Source organism: Phyllosticta capitalensis (genome assembly GCF_038381095.1).
Source record: "Phyllosticta capitalensis strain CBS 128856 chromosome Unknown BKA78scaffold_2, whole genome shotgun sequence".
NCBI classification, from domain to species: Eukaryota; Fungi; Ascomycota; class Dothideomycetes; order Botryosphaeriales; family Phyllostictaceae; genus Phyllosticta; species Phyllosticta capitalensis.
Window position 1 is genome coordinate 1181737 of NW_027117440.1, and position 17836 is coordinate 1199572.

The window sequence follows — 17836 nt, forward strand, 5'->3', positions numbered from 1 at the left end:
CGTTTGTTTCGACAATGACGTGACTGGCGCCAAGGTTAAGGTAGTATGCACGGAGTTTCGGCGAGGGATTTTGGTTGCCGCCGAACCAGGTGGAGGGGCATCGCATCCAACCTGGCGTCACCGCCAACGCTTTCCAGACGATCACGACACTTTTTGCCAGCCTCTCTCCCGATCACCTCTCTGGTTTACGCACGCGGACTTCGCCTCCGACATCGACTACAGTTTCCGGACAAACCCAGTAGACCAACCACATGGCTTCAGTAACAGAAATCACGGCCGATGCCGACTTTGCCCAGTTCAAGTCCGCCTTTCCTCAGAATGCCCTCCTCGTCACCTACTTCCATGCGCCATGGGCTGCGCCTTGCAAGCAGATGACCATGGTCCTCGAGACGCTCGCGAGCACCTACCCCGCCGACGGTTCGATCGGTTTCGTCTCCATAAACGCAGAAGAGCTGCCCGAGGTGTCTGAAATGTACGACGTGACGGCAGTCCCGTACATTGTCTTGGAGAAGGGCGGACAAGTTGTCGAGACGGTATCAGGCAGTGACGCTTCCAAAGTGCGCGCCGCTGTCGAGAAGTTCGCTGGCAAGGGCGACAACCGAGGAAAACTTGGTCTTCCACCACCGCAGACTGTCACCAAGCAGGCGCAAGAGCCTCCGACTGCTGCAGCGAACGGCAACCTTGCCGGCTACGCTCCTAGCGCTCAGGAACCCGCTTCCGCACCCGAACAAACAAGCAAGGAGGAACTGTTTGAGAGACTTGGTGGCTTGGTCAAGGCTGCGCCAGTCATGCTGTTCATGAAGGGCACTCCCAGCTCACCACAGTGCGGTTTCAGCAGACAACTGGTTGGAATTCTCCGCGAGAAGGGCGTCCGTTATGGCTTCTTCAACATCCTGGCCGATGACGATGTCAGGCAGGGCCTGAAGGAGTACGCCGAGTGGCCCACATTCCCGCAGCTGTGGGTGGGCGGCGAGCTTGTTGGTGGTCTTGACATTGTAAGTCTCCTACATTTGGTTTGATTCCATTCTCGCGGCGACCACTTGCTGACGAAACGTGCGACAGGTGCGCGAGGAATTCGAAAACGACCCCGACTTCTTGAACGAGTACGCCGTAGCGCGATCATAAGCCGTGCTCTGCGTCCACGGCCGACACGGCGCCTGGGAGGGGATGAAAAGTACAAAACCACGAAATTTTCCTTTTGACGGCACTAGGCGCTGTAGCGACAGATACCACATCTTTTAAACGACAATGAACGATTAGGTTTCGCCAAGCCTCGGTCCGTCAAGTGCCTGGCGCAGGTAGTAAAAGCCAGGAACCTTTTTTTCCATTGGAGCAAAAATGTGGCAGAGGCCAAGATCCAAAAAGAACTTGACGTCCAATCTTGAAACAGTCACCGGTCGTGCCAACCGGCTGTCTTTGAATCAATGTCTTGCGTGTGCCGCTGTCAAATCCTCTGTCATCTGCGGTCAAACAGGGTAACTGAGGAACATTGTGGACAAAACCTCGAAGCTGTGGAAATTTTGCAATGAATGAGCGGAGTCCCAATGATCCATAGGCCCACGTGGTCCGCAACGCACGCATCCGTTGGGACCTTGCCAAGTTTGCCCTCGAAGAACGGAAGACTGACCTTCGACTGATCGAGTCTTGATAGGTCCTCAGCGCAGTTGCACAGCGTCATTCCGCAACGCCCAGATGCTGACTATTCTTGGCCGGCTGATGCGACCCGTAGCCGCTGAGAGCCGCCGGAAATTGTCATGGTCACTCAAGGACCTTTGTGCACTTTTCCGCCTGGCGTCGTCAGCAGATGCACCGGCTGTGTACCTGCCCTGCTGTCTACATCCTTGATCCGGTGGAACGGTGGGTTGCAGGAACTGACAGCGCAAGCCACGCCCTGGAACAGAAGCGCATCATGCGACAGCGAGGCCACGAGCACCAAGGCTGTGGAGATTGGACGCGACAGCGCCCGGGCTCAACGGCGGGAAGGCGAGAGAGCCATGGCGGCATACGCGTCCCTGGAGGCTGGATAAGCGCCATGCCGAGCGCGGGAAGGAGAAAACAATGGTAAACATTGTTTGCTCCGGGCGGAACAGGCGCATAAACAAGATTGACATCATGTTTACAAACGGGGCGAGGCAGAGAGGCAACGGTTGTTCTAGCTGTCTGGGGTCCAGGTTCAGGTCGAGGGGTGAGGCGTGAGAAGGATAAACATGGCTTTGGAACTGGGGACGACAACGCCACGTGATGCAAACTGGGGAACTCTCCTTTCCTTCTGGCGCTTGTGGATGCGCTTGGCTGGACACGGTTCTAGAGCGGCGCATCGCATATTTTTTCTTTGCGCCGTAAGCAAAGACCGGTTAGGAGACCGTCCGGGGTCGGCTAGAGGGCCCGAGTGAAGGGCGAAGGCTCGCACCTGGTACCTGAAACTCGCCATCACGGCGAAGCAACACCCTCTCGACCATTGGCCCCCTTGACCGTTGCACAGTCCAAATCAACTACCGCTCCACCCTGCGCGTTGGCAATCTCTGCGGGCGCATCCGCTGGTCATCCTGCGAACCAATCATTCATGCGGCTGGCGGCAAGGCTGCGTGGCATGGTTTGTGGCTCTCCTGCCAGATGCCTTTGTTGACAACTCCATGGCAGCTTTTTGACAGCCCTTCGACGTCTCTAGAGATCTACGCCAGGGTGTACTGACCGAGCGTTTCAATAAGCCGGCCGAACCTGGACGCTTTTGGCCTCTCTTGCCGTTGCGAATGCACAACATGATCCAGTCGGACGTGCAGCGGGTTTCGAGCCTGGAGCCCCTGCACTCAACTCGGCGTCATGGCGCACGTCTTTGCTCTCCGTGCATGTAAAATACGCCTAGTCTCCCCATAGCTTTCTTCTCTGACTTGCCGGCCCTGGGTTTCCTACTTTCTGTCACTCTGCAACTCGAATCGTCTTTCTCTTCTTTTAGTACATACCCTAATATTTCCTTCTCTTCTCTATACCGTCCCTACTCCGTGCCGGCACGTACACACTGTCATTTCAATCCTACAGACCTTCCTTTCTCCCCAGAAGAAGCGGAAACCTACATCCTTCCGCCTTGACGTGCGATGTGAGTACTTCTTTTTGAGCTTAGTCCTGAGTCATCCCGAAGCAAACAGCTTCCAACCCCCTCCTCCTTTCCGGATACGCTCGGCCGTGGAAGCGATAGTTGGATCAGCTCATCCTAGAGTCCACTCCTCCTCGAATCGTGTGTCTCAGACCGTCGTCTGGCCCGGAGTCAAACGTCTTAGCCGACGTGCTACAGGGAGTTATCAGACTCTTCGCTATTTTGAGAGCTCCCGTGTTTTTTAGATGACGGACATCTTTGCCAGAATTCCACATTATGCTGAGGTACTAAATTTTGTCTTTAGACGCACTCATTGATCTTCTGTCCTTTTATCCGTACCTCCTTGGCCAAGTAACTCTGGTATTCGATCTCTCAGAGGACTCTCCAAACCGTAAAGTCGCGCTCCGTCTTTCAGGATGAAGACCTCTGCCGCCTCTATCGCTCTCTTCTCTCTCTCTTTCGGATCTGCCGTTGCAACTCCTATCTTTGGACTCCCTGCTCCGGCCTTTTTCACCGACAGACCAGGCTTCCCAAAATTCAGTTCGAAAAATGTCGGCTCCCAAGCCACGACACCTCAACCTGTTGGCACGCCAATCGCAACACCAGTAACTCCCGTTGTAACACCCTTGGCCACCCCGGACAATCTTGCGAATGTCTCCACCCACGCATCTGGCGGCGAACAGTACATTGTAATTTTCAACGCATCCCATCCCGTGACCCCGGAAGTCGAAGAGGTGCTGCAACGGTTAGAACTCAACTCAAGTCACTCTGATGTCCATCACATCTACAACAACTCGGCCTTCCGTGGATTCAGCGCCAGCATGAAGAGCCACTGTATCGAAGCATTGAACGGCATGGTGGACGTCTCCCACGTCGAAAAGAGTGTATCGATCAAGTCCATGGCTGTCACGCAAAGGTCTGGCGCTCCATGGGGATTGGAGCGCATCTCCAGTGGCTCGACCATCTCCGGCGACGAAAAGGCCACCAACTTCACCTACACCTATGAGTACCCCGCTCTGGGTGCGGGTGTCGACATCTACGTTGTTGACACGGGCGTCAACGTCGACCACATCGTCTTCGACTCGCGCGCAAGGAACGGATGGACTGCTTTCCCCGCCGGTGGACCCGTCAACGGTGGCTGGACAAACTCTTCTGGAGACTACACGGACGGCGCCGGCCACGGAACGCACGTCTCTGGAACTTCTGCAGGGCAGGTGTTTGGTGTCGCTTCCGGTGCCAACATCATCGCCGTCCGTGTCCTCGACGCCCAAGGAGGTGGCTCTTCCAACAACACGATTGCTGGAATTGACTGGGTTGTTCAGCAACACGAGAAGCGCAGGACCCAACCTGATTTCATTGGTAGCATCCTGAGCATGTCGTTCGGAACCGACGAAGTTGTGACGACTCTGTCCGAAGCTATTCGTGCCGCCACTGCAGCTGGCATTCACGCATCGGTGGCTTCTGGGAACAAAGGAAATCAAGCCTGTGACTATTCGCCCTCGAACGTTGGTGGCTCTCAGGGCGATGCCGTTGTCGTCGGCGCAATCGGCATCACCGATTCCATATCGTCGTTTAGCAACACGGGCGAGTGCGTTGACCTCTACGCTCCCGGAGAGAATATCCTCTCTTCGTACATCGGCAGCGATAATACCATCCAGTATCTGAGCGGTACTAGCATGGCTTGCCCCCATGTCACTGGTGTTATGGCTTACTTGATGGCGAACAACGCGACTCTTGGCCAGAATCCGCGGGCCATGAAGCAATTGCTCAAGACAACGGCGTTATCGGACCTGGTCGCAGGGACAGCCACAACCGCTAGCAGCACCGTTCTGCTCAATAACGGCGTAACCAGTGCTCTTCAGAAGAGGGGGACTGCGGATCAGCACAAGGACGCGTCTTTGAGTTTCTCATTGAGCGAGGAGGAGAGCAAGACGTGGTGGTAAGCGGGCTGTTAGGATTCGATTGGCGCATTATTTCTTGTATCTGTGTATTCATCTGTGCAGTACTATTATTACCTACTAGAGATGCCATGTCTTGCTGGCGTAAAGCGCTTCATGTCAAATATAGAGCCAAAATTTTTTCTAGCGTACGATTCCTGGTTGACTTTTGAGGTTTTGCGCATAGACGAGGAGCATTCAAGTGCATCGCAGTTAGAAGACTTAGGCATTTGAGCTTGTCGATGGATGGCTACAGGGAGTGCTCGAATACCCCTACCCTATCTTGAGAGCTGGCATCTGTTTTTTTCACGGCCTACAATGCCGGAGTGCATCAAACAAGCGACGAGAAGACGTCAGAGAGTTGCAAGGAAGCCGGGCCTAAATTTTAAGCATACACTTTAGGCTTCCATCAAGCTGTCAGATCATCCCAGCCGAGGGAATTCGGCTGAAGGCAGCCACCGCGCTGGATCCGAAACGTCATCCCATCATCCCACCAGCACCAGACGACGATAACTCCACGTCATCATCCTCAAAACTTTGACTTGGGAGATGGAGGCTGGGTTGGATGCCGGGAGTGCGATTTTGAGGTGTGTGAGGCGGCGATCGCAAGGAGTTTTCGTGTCCGCTCTGGAATCTCTGTTGCTGTGCAGGGCGGCCACGATGTTGCAAGGTTCGTCTGTCTTCCTTGAACCCGGGCAGAATGGACGTTTGCCGAAGGGTCCCACCCGATGACTCGGTTCCGTTTTGGTGTTGGACATGGAGTCGAGCACGTCCGCCTCGACGCACGGATGCGATGTGCATCTCTCAAGCATCAAGGACGAGGAGTGATCGTGTGCACCTCACCAACTGACATGGGCATACGAAATGATGTCTGCCCCTTTCCAACAGACCTATCCATCACTTACTCAACCAGAATCAACAACTCGCCGGAAACAAACCAAAATGCCAACGTCGAAACCAAACAATCGACAGCGACCCCTCGCGCCCCTCCCCACCTCCAAATCCTCAAACACTCCGCTTCGCCTTCTGCAACACCGTCTCCACCCATCTCCGTAGCCGCCCACCACCGCTCTTGGCTCCCGCTCCCACCTGCCCGCCAAGAGTCGTCAACCTGTCAAACTGCTGCCGGGGGGCTGGACGTTGTACCCGCTGTCTTTTGCAGCCGAAGCCGAAAAGCCGTCTGCGGTCTCGTTCAATGCGCGCCAAAGTTGACAAATGCATTCTGTTTACGGCACCTCCTGCGCTGCTGCGCGTCCCTGCGTCTGCAAAACCTGCGCGGCCAGTGTTCTCGCGACACGAAGGTGACGGCGACGGCAGCCGCGTTGCTCAGCATGTATATCTACCGCTTCTAGACCGCAAGCCTAGGTCCGGTAAGGCTGTCCAGCTTGTCCCAGCTTGTTTCCTGCTCCTTCGCGCCTTCCTTTGCGCTGCGCTTTTCGGGGGTTCCTGGCATAGCGACTACTGGGATGGGTTGGCAGATGCAAGAGATTTGGAAAGAGCTTCCGGGGTTGTGAGGCCGTTGGACATTGCAACCTGAGGCAACCATATGGCAACCACTAGTCAAAATCAAGACCCGGGTCAAGACGATCATCATATATACCTGCCAGCCAGTTTTCCAGCCTCATTAGGGCAGATAGACGGCCTGGACATGGTCGTGATCATCTAGGCCAGCCTAATACCACAGGAAATGGTCCATCAGAAACTCAAAACAATTCATCCCCACGCCGGACTCACGATGCTACCGTGGCCCCCTGCGATGGTATGAACGAGGCATGGTCGTACACAGAAGAGATCGCCATGGAGACCTGGAGAATCCTCTATTTGGATGCACGCAGCTAGGGAGCCTTCAAGCTCCAGGACTCCTTTGCTACTCAAGCTTCAAATTGCAGCCACAGGGAGCATTAAAACGAATTCAAAACAAAAGACACAGCTTGAGTTGCTGTCTCGTGTGTCATAGCCAATGATACCAGGCCTGAGAGAAGCAACATACTCAAAGATTCAGACAAAGCGTGAATTGATTGGCGCAGAGCTCACCAGTCTAATACATCGAGCCGATTCCGCCAAACCGCCCAAACGCCGCCAAGATCTCCTTACGCGCAGGCACATTGTGTCAATAGCCTCGAATAGATGTGAATGCTGACAGATCCAGAGTCAGGAAAGCCAACCAGCGAGCGAGCCAGTCATGGTAGGCGCACAAACTCGAAAAGCAAGCAAGTGGCTGAGACCACCATCTCGAACTTCGGTTCGGCGGCGCGTCCCGCCGACGGACATCCCGTAGGGCATGGAGACTGGTACGCGATGACAGTTATCTGAGGGCCTTTCTTGCTTTGTTTACTCAGCATACATGCGGTGGTTTGCGATGGCTGGCATCGCGTGAGTGATGGCCCTGGGGGCCAGGACCGTCGACTGTGGGGATGCGGAAGAGGCGGACGACATGGCTCGAGTAGCTTTCTGAATGTCGATTCCGAACGCTTGAATATTTGACATTGAGGCAGGCTCAGATGGAGTTGTTTAAAGGTTCTCCATGAGGATCATAGCGGGGCAAACGTTGGCTGCAAGAGAATGTCGACTCCAAATAGGGCAACGGTGTTCCAGTCTGTACTGCAGCCGTCCTCGTACGAGCTAGAGTACCTACTTCTTCTGACCTTGACGCCTTTGGATGCTCCCATTCCATACGCAAGTGCCTTGGTGATTTGAATACTCCGCATGTGCTTCGCCAATCTCTGCCGCGAAGTCTTGCAGTTGACATTTATTTTGTGACCAACGCCGTGAACTAGAGGGGAATCGGCCACGAAGGTGGCCAGAAGAGCATTAACGGACCATACTTTGTTTCTAGCGTTGATGAACGTAGCGCATGCATTCTGTGATGATGATTTGCAAAAGTGATGAAAAGTCAAAGTCTAGTGGCCTGAGGTGAGCCGCTACTTCCGCATAGTCTCCGTTACTTTACTGCCATCGAGTCCTTGCTGGATTAAAGCTTTTCAGGCATTTCAACTGCACTGGAATTGCTGCCATGAGACCCCAATCCCTAATCTCGTCGGATAAAAGTTGATCAAAGACACTCGCCAGGCTCATCGAGATCCGGGTACGATGCCAGCACTTAATCTGGTCCTGGCAGTGCAGAGAGCGCCGAGTCTCGCCGATCCAACGGCCGAAGTCGAGTCCCACCCAGCATTGGACTCGAATCAAGGGATGAGATCGGGGTCGACGATAGTGACCATGGGCAGCAGGCTCGTGGCGTTGAGCCAAAGGTTCGCCCAGCTGGATGCCAGCGGTAACTCCGAAGGGACGTGTTGATTGTGGTTGCCTCTAGTCCTCAAAAGTGCTGTGATTGGTGGATAACAGACGGCGACCACAGACCTGCCATCTAGTGCGAAAATGATTGGCCGTTTGCGGGGGAGTTTTGCAACTCGAGTGAGGGACTGGGTCAACTATGTCCCTTGATGGATTGTGCCAAGACAGGGTTGTGGTGTCTATCGTGGCCGAGAGGACCCTGAAGGCCCTTGATGGGAGTGCTCGTGGCCGAGATGAATGCCATTGTTGTGGCCTGACCCTGAACCAACCGGAATTCGGTACCGGCTCCTTTGACTTCGAGACTCCATGTTTTCAGTCGAGTGTTTGAAAACTCAAATGATGACCCCGCATCGTTCAAGACTCATTCGGGCGCGAGTGTCAATAGAGTGTGGCAGACTTGTGCTCATGGCGGCAGCCCACCGCCTGAGGTGCGGGGAGACGAGAAAGCTTTGCTCGAAATGTTGAAAGCGCTCGGCCATGAAGATGGTTGTGGCTGTCGGGCGCTTCGGTTCAGGCTAGAGGCCTCTAGACGTGGCGGTGATGGCTGAACGCAGGTCGGACTTCTCGACGGGAGACTAGTGTGGTCTATCAGATAGTGGCGGCGAAGCAAACTGACCGTGGACTCCGAGGAAAGGAATGGACCTGGTCGAGGGAACACAGAACCGCGTGCTCAAGGAAACAGGGTCTGGAGGGTGTATACCGTTGGAGGTACTTAAGGATGGACGTTTCTGCTCATTTGATTCCGAATCAGCATCAATCCAAACATCCTCTTCAACAGCTCCGTCAAACTCCTCGAGCTCTTCAACCAAATACTCTTTCACTCAACCTCCATCAAAACCAACCACCTCCTCAAAATGTCAACCACCAAAGGCGCCATGGCCACCACCACTGCGCTTCCCACTGCTCTTCCCCTGCGGGATGAGAGCCAATGGCGCCGCAGGGCTTCCGTCATGAGCCTCAGCAGCATCGCATCCCGGCGCTCATCGTTGAGATCCATCTTCTCCGTCAACAGCAGCAACCCAGACGGCCCTGGTCCCATGCGCGGGCCTGGCTCGCCCGAAGTTCTGACTTTCCAGGATGCTGAAGTTGCAGGCCAAGGACGCAGGAAGAGCTACGTTCCCAAGCACGCGGCAGAGAGTTTCGTCAACAGCACGACGCTTGTGACTCCGATGCCTTCCAAGAGCACTCCCAATTCTCCTCTGAAGTCGTGCTTCCCCATGGCAGTCAAGGACCCCAACGGCCTCTGGAATGTCGACTCTTCCTCGGCATCCGGCAGCGAGAGCAAGGAAACGAAGAAGCTGTACCGCAAGAGCTACTCCAACACCTACGGCTACGACCGATTGGTTCCCCAGGAGGATCGATCCAACGAACAGTAAGGGGGTTTGTTTCCATGGAGTTGTCGGTTTGGAGTTATAGGAAAACATTTGGCACAACATTTTTGGTCTTTTCGGCCAGACCTTCCTTTCAACCTGGGTGAGCGATGGTTGCAAGTTGGGGTTGGAAATTCATAACGGCGTTGGGTGTTACTTTGGCCGGTCAAGCTTTTTCGTAGATTCAGGACATAGGTTGATCATTTCCGCAATCAAACCTGAGATATTCTCCCTTAGAGCCGACTCATGAACGTGAAATCAAAGTCACTAGTGAGTCTGTGATTGTGTCTGCATCCAAAAAATGCCAATTGATCCAATCGTGGCTCGATTTTGTCGGCAAATTCAAAGTATGCAGCATGGCTGCAGGACAAGGGAGAGATTGCTTATCTGGGAGGTATCGAGACGGTTCAGCGCAGTTACAATCACAAGAAACGGGTATACCTCTAAAGGGCGAATCCTGGGCAAATCATCTTGACCGATCCAGATCTAGGCAGTATAATTGGAAAGAATAGTCCCCATTCTCGAAAGCAGCCGCTAGACGGACGGGCTGACGGCTGTTCAATGAAGTCTATAATTGTACAATGTACATCTCGTACATCCGCCAGTCCTCAAGTTCGAGCAAGACGGAGTGTTGATCAGTCGCAGCCACCTCCGCTACGCCGTTTTGTCGTCCAGATTAACGTTCTAGCGTGCCCACCCTCGTGGTTGCAAGCACAGCGCGAGATCTTTCGTCTATTTCTCCTCGGCCTTGGCCTTCAGGAACGCCTCCAGGTCAAACTTGGGGTCCTCGGGGTTCGTAACGACTGCAGAAGCAAAGGTCAGCGCATCGATTCTCAGACAATGCTGATTCCTGTGCCGCAGCTGTGCGACGCTTGGGGCCACTTACTTCCGCTCGACTTGCCCGAAAATGCCGCCTGCCTTCTGCTGTACTCCTCCTTGGCCTTCTTGATCAGCTCCTCCTTGTGCGCGTATTCCTGGTTGATCTGCTCGAGCTTGTCGTGCGCGGAAATCTTGGACTGGTGGTAGATGCCGTAGAAGACGCCGAGTCCGAGCGCTGACCACCGAAGGACCTGCCAAAGCTTATCAGCTCACTGCATTCATGGGACTGCGACCGTCGGATGGGTTGGAAAGCGTTGACGGAGTTGCGGAAGCGGTAGCGGAGCGGGAAAGCGTACGTTGACCCCCGTGGATGCCATGGTGTCGAAGTAGCGCGAAAAAAGACGGGCGAGAGGGAGCCGACAGGTCAATTGAAGGGCCCGCGGTGGATGTCGGCGGAGCAGGTGACGGGAGGGAGGAGCGAGGATGTCGTGGTGTTGTTGATGCAACGACGAGCAGCTTTTCCAGCGCGTGGGCGGCAGAAGTTCAACGCAGCATGCGACTTTCGCGGTCTTTCCCGAGCCGGTTGCTTGGCTTAATCATCCGTGGGCTCATCCTTGTCCACCGCTGCACTACCGCTGCGAGACCCTGCCGCTGCTAGAGCCCTCGCCCGCGTGCTGCGCTGTTTACTTGAACCCAACCAACCGATTCACATTGCAAGTCTTCCTCCGTCGTGCCCGAATGAGTCGCGGGTCGATGCGCCGCCAGTCTTCCATCCGCTAAACTACCTGACCTCAAAACCACATCGCTCCCACCGCCCAACAAACCGCCGCGATGTCGGATCCCTCGTCCACCATGCAGCAGCGCCGCGATGAAATTCTGGCCAAAAAGGCCAAGCTGGCCGAGCTTAAGCGGCAGCGCGAGATGCGCCAGAAGGAGTTTACCCAGAGTCGCCAAAGCATGTCGGACGCGTCCGATGTAGGATACTCGCGTAGCTTCTCTACAAACACCGCTAATGTTTCCTAGCTAGTATCGCCTACGCCAAGCCGAGCCGACAGCAGACGCGAACTGGACCATCTGATTCAGAGCTTGGTGGGCGAAAGCAGGCCAGGCTCTGGAGGCCCCAGAGACCCATCTTCACCGGCTGGAAGAAGTAGGCCCACGTCGGTCGTCAGTGCCAGCCAGCTGTCGAGTGCCGCGGGAGACGTCATCGAAACCGCCAGCAGTCCCGCAACAGTCCAGACGACGACAACGATACCGCAACCGCTTTCCATTGCCCCGCTCACGACCGTTTACGAGGCACCGTCGACGCCCAAGCCGGAGATCATCACCTACAGCAAAGGCGTGCAGACTACGGAACCGTGGTCGCCGCCAAAAAGACGCCAATCCGACTCGGACGGCGAACAACAGGAGACTCACGGTCCCGACTGGTCTCCGTCAAAGGCCAAGAGGTCCAGCAAACGTTGGAGCAGGATAGACCGTATTCGAGATGACGAATTGCGCCAGAACATTCGGAAAGAAATCGAAGATGAGTTGAAGGCTTTGCAGGATGGTCAAAACAATGGAGCGGCTGCCACGACGGAGCCGAAATTCCTGGCGAGACAATTGACAGACGAGGAGCTCAATGCTGTCACTTCGTCCGATGACTTTTTTGACTTTGTGGAACGGTCGTCAAAAGTAATCGAGAGGGCCTTGGAGGAAGAGTATGATCTTCTTACCGACTATGCCATGGCCGGTTTGGAAGATGTGGATGAAGACGAAGACGGTTTTGGCACATCCAAGGGAAAGAAGGGCAGGCGGATACGCGAGATCACCCAATTTTACGACGAACGGTGGAGCAAAAAGAGAATGATTAGTGACTTGAACTTTTCTCAAAAGGTTTGTATTTTGTACGCAACAGCAAGACGACAAGGCTGACCGCATCCAGTTCCCCGAGCTCGTGCTTGCATCGTACACCAAGAACCCTTCCGCACCTCACGATCCCGATGGTCTTGTTCAAATCTGGAATATGCACATGCAAGACCGCCCGGAGTACATCTTCCACGCTCAATCTGACATTCTCACTGCGCAATTCTCTCCCTTCCATCCAAACCTGATTATTGGTGGCGCCTACAGTGGGCAGGTCCTTTTGTGGGACACGCGCGCAAAATCCGCCCCAGTGCAAAAGACTCCCTTGACAGGTTCCGGCCATACTCACCCAGTGTATAGTATCGAGATTGTGGGCACACAAAACGCCAACAACATCATCTCATGTTCGACCGACGGTGTCGTCTGCGGCTGGACAGTCGACATGCTTTCGCAGCCTCAGGAATTCCTCGAACTCATGTCACCTCCACCGGCCAAAACCGAAGATCTTGCGCCCACGTGCATTGCATTCCCGCAGTCAGACCCAACTTACTTCCTCGCCGGTACCGAGGAAGGCTCCATCTATCCATGCCACCGGTACGATCGTGCGGGCGCCAAGGCGGGCGTCGACACTCGGGTTCTCTACCGTGGGCACGCGGCGCCCGTTATGAGCCTCGACTTCCATCCAGCGCGTGGGCCCATTGACTTGGGCGACCTGGTCCTCTCCTCGAGCTTGGACTGGAGCGTCAAGCTTTGGAAAGTGCGGCCGCCCGCGGCGACGGCCTCGACCGCCAGCCTCACAGGTGCACCGGCACCGCAAGCGCCTCTGTACGAGTTCGTCCGCGAAGACCTGGTCTACGACGCACGGTGGAGCCCGGTGCGACCAGGCGTGTTCGCGCTGGTTGACGGCGCCGGCAGCGTCGAGGTTTGGGATATCAACGTCGACGTCGAAGTGCCCGTGGCCAAGACGACGCCTAGCGACAAGCGCGGCGCCACCTTCATGGCACGCAGCCTCAACAAGGTGGCCTGGGAGCGCAACGAGGGCAAGCGCCTGGCGACAGGTGGCTTGGACGGCGTCGTCACCATGTTCGAGGTTCGCGGCGATCTGGGTGGCCAGGATAACCTCAGGCAAGAGGAGTGGACAGGTGTCAAGCGCTTTGTGCAGCGTTTTGATGCGGGAGGTTTGGGCGCGAATGCCAATGGCGTTGCGAGGTGAGGTGTGTTGAGACTGTCGAATAAGAGGAACTCCTGCTGGGGAAAGCAGGCTGCACATGACGAGGTAGGCTGGCGTGTTACGAAGGACGAGGATGAGTTGGCACGAAATGGTCTTGATGAATTTCATGTAAAATGACTTGGTGGATGGATCAACTGGTTATACGATTGATCCCTCCCTTCCCCCCTTTTCTCATTGGCTATCTGTATTCTCATTCTCATCTTCCCTCTGTATGCATGTACGCCCGCGATGATGTCGCCATGCATGTTTTGAGCTTGGATCTGCCCCTAGGTCAGATGATAGAGACAACGGAGGCATTGAATTACACGGCTACCGCCAGTATAGCTGTCTCGCCGTACCTAACAGTGACTCGTCATCTGCATACCAACCAAACCACTTGCCCACTCACAAGCTCGCCATTGCGTCTTTGCCAGTTGCAAAACCATGACCTCTCTGACCACTCACTCATCCCGGTTCCTTGGCGCCGAATATGCTCGGACTCCGAACATTAAAACCCCTGACCAAGAACGGGCACACCAGAATCACACGCGCAATCGTCACACTTGCCTCGAGGTTGAGGAAACGATGTACTTGGAGGTTTCGAATCAATGCTTTCGGTCGAGATGGCCGAGGTAGGTCACCGGTGCTGCGCGTATCAGCTGGGAATTTTTGGGAATTCTTATTGTAAATGTTGGCTCACGTTGTCTCCACGTGCTTGGGACTATGAGGGTGGATTCCCTTTTGGTAGCAGGGTGGTCCATGATGCAACGAAATGCAACATCAGCATTAATGTGTTGCGTTTGATCATGGTCCACTTTAGCTATGAGGTTTATACTGTTAGTGGGTTAGGCAGGAGAAATGTTGATATCATTTTGATCGACCTATATCGAGCCACTCGCACCTCACTCTGAACCGGCTGGCTCCCTGAACAAACGCAATCGCTGTGTGCCCAAGAGCAATCCGACAACTTTTACCACCTTCAATCGCCCCCATTTGTCGACGAATCGACACATGGGAAGGAAGAGACAGGCACGAAACAAAAGGGAGAACACCCGATCCATAGCTACCTGCTGGGGCTAACAAAACTCTACCAAGACCCTGGAATCCATCACTGATTGACTGACCAACTGAATGGGTTGGCAAAGTCTACGCGCCCGCTCCAACGACACAATGCTATTTTGGGATTTTCTTTTTGATTCCAACGGCCGTCCTCGTGGGCCTTTAGTTCAACTGCACGTAGTTGGACGGGAAGAGACCGGCCTTGCCGCCGTACTCGCCAAACCACCAGTCGTCATCGGGGAATTCCTATTTAATATGTCAGAACCTGTTGTCATGCAAGGGGCATGAGAAGTGGAGGGACTCTTACGATTCCTTGAATGGTCGCGCCGTCAGGGAAGCTCAACTCATTGTCCTCTGCAGCTTCATAGTCGTACAGGGCCGTAGCAGTCTTGCCGGCCGATGCAGGGGCAGCTGCTGGCGCAGCAGGAGCGGCGGGGACGGGAGCGGCAGCGGGAGCCGGCGCAGCCGCTGCGGGCTCAGGTTCGTCGTCGACTAGCTCGACGTAGTTACTGGGGAAGAGGCCAGTGTCGCCGCGCGAGTTCTGGCCCATCCACCAGTCCTCGTCGACCATGTCGATGTTGGAAATGACCTCGCCCTCGTGCAGTTCAAGCTCGTTGTCCTCGGCTTTCTCGTAATCGTATTGCGCAACGGCCCGCTTGCCGCCGCTTTGCGCAGCAGTGTGGCCTGCAGCACCGCCAAAGGATGCTTCGGCAGCAGCCTGACTTGCGCCACGAGCAGGGTCGTGTTCTTCCACTTGCGGCTCTTCTTCCAAGTGATGCTGCGCCGCAGAAGCCGCAGCAGCCATTGACGCTGCAGGAACAGGATCCGGCTCGTAGCGCTCTTCCGGAGCCTCAAATTCCGGCTGAGTGGTTCTCGCAACCGGCCGCGCAATACGGATAGGGGAGCTTGAACGCACCTCGGGTTCAGGAGAGGGGCTGCGAGGCTGCGGCGGCGGCGGCGGGGGAACCGCGACGTGCTCTTCCGCGGGCCTCTCCTCGGCCTGGGATGGACGGTGAGGCAGACCGGGGATGGGAACACCAGCACCAGCGTTCGGCTTGGTGGACATGTCCATTGGCGGCGGTGCAGCTTGGAAGCGATCCCGAATAGAGCCGAAGCCCCCGCTTGGGGAAGTTGCCTCTTCTTGCTGAGGCTCATCCTGACCTGTGCGCTGTGCGCTCAGATTGCTGCCTCCAGTGTGGGTGGTCTGAACGGGCGCCCAGGACTTTCCGGTGTATCCGCTCTTCCAACCACCAGAGCCGCTGGTTTGGCTTGCGATGGGCTGAGCAGGAGGGGGCATAGTCTGTCCAGCGCCGCTGTTGCCACGTTCGCGCGCTTTCTTCTCGGCCCAAATTTGAGCAGGTGTCTTCCCACCCTCATCAGCAAATGTTTTGCTAGCTGCTCCAACAATTGGCGCAGGGGCGGCTGGCTTTGCTCCAAAAGCGGGGGCTGGGGGCTTTGTGCCAGTGAAAGAGCTGCCCTGGCCAAATTTGTTTGCGACCTTGGGCTTGGGCAGGGTTGTCAATCTTTCGGACGTGTTGAATGCCGCTGAGCGCTCGGCAAGCGACTTGGGAGCTTCCTCAGCACCTCCTGAAGAGCCCGTAGCAGCAGGTGACAGGTTCGCTGCGGGAGAACCGGAGGGACCCTGAGCCTTGGCGCGGATGGCTGCAATGTCTACCTTGCCCACCGGTTCGTAGGAGCCCTTGACCGGGGTAGGACGGTCGTCTTTCAGGCTTCCAGAATCAGCGGCTTGCTTGCGGAGGGCGGCAATGTCAACTTTGCCAACAGGCTGGTATCCTCCCTTGACCACATCAGGAGCGCCTTCGCCTCGAGGACCAGCAGAACGAGTAGCGTCAGCGTTTTCCTTGGCGATATCGGCAAGATTGACCCTAGTGGGCTTGTAGGCCGATTCGACCTTTTCCAATTGTGTCCTGGTCACCGGAGGGGCGTCTGCGCCCCAGCCATCCTGGTCCACGTTGGTGTTGTTGCTGGGAGGAGCGGCGCGAGAACGGGCAAGGGGGTTAAAACCACCACTGACGGCGCCTCCAGTCCTGGTGGGGGTGAAAACGGGCTTCGTGGCCACGGCGGGTGGAGGTCTGCTTGCTACAGGTGGGGGTTGGGCTTCTCCAGCTGAGTACTTGGCGCCTGACGCATCAGCAACCTTTGAGATGATAGCCTCAGGGTCCAAAGCGCCCTCGTTGCGCGCGGTTATTTGTACGTGGTAGCCCTGTGGAACAAGTCAGCCATGTGTCGTTCGTCCCTAGGCGGGGCGGCATACGTGGAGCAATTTGGAGACTGCGGCGAGATGGCTGGTGAAGTAGCCCTTGGTCCTTTCCGGTACACCTTCTCCGCACTGCCTTGGGATTAGCTGTATATCCTGACCGGTCGTAATGCGCTACACACCCATGCTATCAAGACATTCTTCGGAAGGCCGGTATTCGGGTCCTTGACCTTGACAAAGGCAAACTGGATACGTCCGTCGGAGAACTCTTCGATCAGGTCGACCAATTCACCCTCTGAAAGATTGCAAACAAGGTCAGCCGGGGGACTGGGACCATGCGACAGGATGGCAAAGCTCACCTCCAGTGCTCTGGACCTTCAAGACGCTCTCCTTTCCGGTGTCTGCCTGAAAAGCATTGGCCAGGGGAGCAGAGACAGAGAAGACAGCCCATTGTCCGTAGGTGGGAGAATTGGCGGCGGAACCCGAAGGAGGAGGAGCGGAAACTACAGATTGGTAGCTCCGGGAGATGGTGGGACCGTTGGTGGACAGATTGAGGGTAGCCATAGTAGCAAGCTCGACGAGGGGCGGCGGACGGGGAGCTGTCGAGCGCGAGAGCGGGCGAGATTGGGTCGCGCCGCAGATGGAGGAATGAGGCTAGGAGCGGAAGCAGAAACAAAATCGGCAGTGGTAGAAACGGCACAGGAGGATTGTGCAGTAAGCAAGACGCGGGTGGGTGGGTGGTGGTTGAATGGAGTAGTGTCTGGTTGGAGCTGTCAGTGTAGGGCGAGCGGCGGGCTGACGGATGCCTTGGCTCTGGGGCAGGGCACAGCACTCGCAGCGTCATCGCCGGTCGCCGGGTAGCCGCCGCGTTGGACGCAGGCGCTCGGGGACGTGGAGCCACAGCCGCTCTCGACTCGCAATTGGCCGCTTTGCCTTTTCGCCCGCCCACCTGCACCTGCACCTGCAAGCAACGGGAACCATGATCATCTCCCG

At 55.8% G+C, this 17836-nt stretch overlaps 6 protein-coding genes across 6 annotated transcripts; 3 read left to right on the forward strand and 3 right to left on the reverse strand.

Moving 5' to 3' along the window:
- Positions 1-251: 251 nt before the first annotated feature.
- On the forward strand, positions 252-1125 carry BKA78DRAFT_245952 (hydroperoxide and superoxide-radical responsive glutathione-dependent oxidoreductase; the record flags this gene model as incomplete). The annotated part of the gene is made up of 2 exons (XM_066884165.1): positions 252-995; positions 1063-1125. 2 exons carry the CDS (start codon positions 252-254, stop codon positions 1123-1125), a joined length of 807 nt encoding a protein of 268 aa, XP_066747631.1.
- Positions 1126-3507: 2382 nt separating this feature from the next.
- BKA78DRAFT_329849 (peptidase S8/S53 domain-containing protein) lies at positions 3508-5137 on the forward strand (the record flags this gene model as incomplete). The annotated part of the gene is made up of 3 exons (XM_066889708.1): positions 3508-3631; positions 3698-4884; positions 5114-5137. The coding sequence occupies 3 exons, from the start codon at positions 3508-3510 to the stop codon at positions 5135-5137; spliced, it is 1335 nt and encodes a 444-aa protein (XP_066747632.1).
- Positions 5138-9239: 4102 nt separating this feature from the next.
- On the reverse strand, positions 9240-9818 carry BKA78DRAFT_305461 (uncharacterized protein). Its single transcript, XM_066887704.1, has one exon. It carries the CDS (start codon positions 9756-9758, stop codon positions 9303-9305), a length of 456 nt encoding a protein of 151 aa, XP_066747633.1. The 5' UTR covers positions 9759-9818; the 3' UTR covers positions 9240-9302.
- Positions 9819-9932: 114 nt separating this feature from the next.
- BKA78DRAFT_305463 (ATP synthase E chain-domain-containing protein) lies at positions 9933-11041 on the reverse strand. Its single transcript, XM_066887705.1, has 3 exons — positions 10868-11041; positions 10579-10762; positions 9933-10495 (listed from the first exon to the last, which is right to left on the reverse strand). Exons 1-3 carry the CDS (start codon positions 10886-10888, stop codon positions 10425-10427), a joined length of 276 nt encoding a protein of 91 aa, XP_066747634.1. The 5' UTR covers positions 10889-11041; the 3' UTR covers positions 9933-10424.
- Positions 11042-11167: 126 nt separating this feature from the next.
- Positions 11168-13800, forward strand: BKA78DRAFT_75030 (cytoplasmic dynein-like protein 1 intermediate chain 2). The gene is made up of 3 exons (XM_066893682.1): positions 11168-11486; positions 11535-12386; positions 12436-13800. Exons 1-3 carry the CDS (start codon positions 11343-11345, stop codon positions 13567-13569), a joined length of 2130 nt encoding a protein of 709 aa, XP_066747635.1. The 5' UTR covers positions 11168-11342; the 3' UTR covers positions 13570-13800.
- An 832-nt stretch (positions 13801-14632) lies between these two features.
- Positions 14633-17600, reverse strand: BKA78DRAFT_75016 (uncharacterized protein). Its single transcript, XM_066893681.1, has 5 exons — positions 17203-17600; positions 17026-17138; positions 16901-16975; positions 14933-16849; positions 14633-14871 (listed from the first exon to the last, which is right to left on the reverse strand). The coding sequence occupies exons 1-5, from the start codon at positions 17405-17407 to the stop codon at positions 14788-14790; spliced, it is 2394 nt and encodes a 797-aa protein (XP_066747636.1). The 5' UTR covers positions 17408-17600; the 3' UTR covers positions 14633-14787.
- Between the last annotated feature and the right edge of the window lie 236 nt (positions 17601-17836).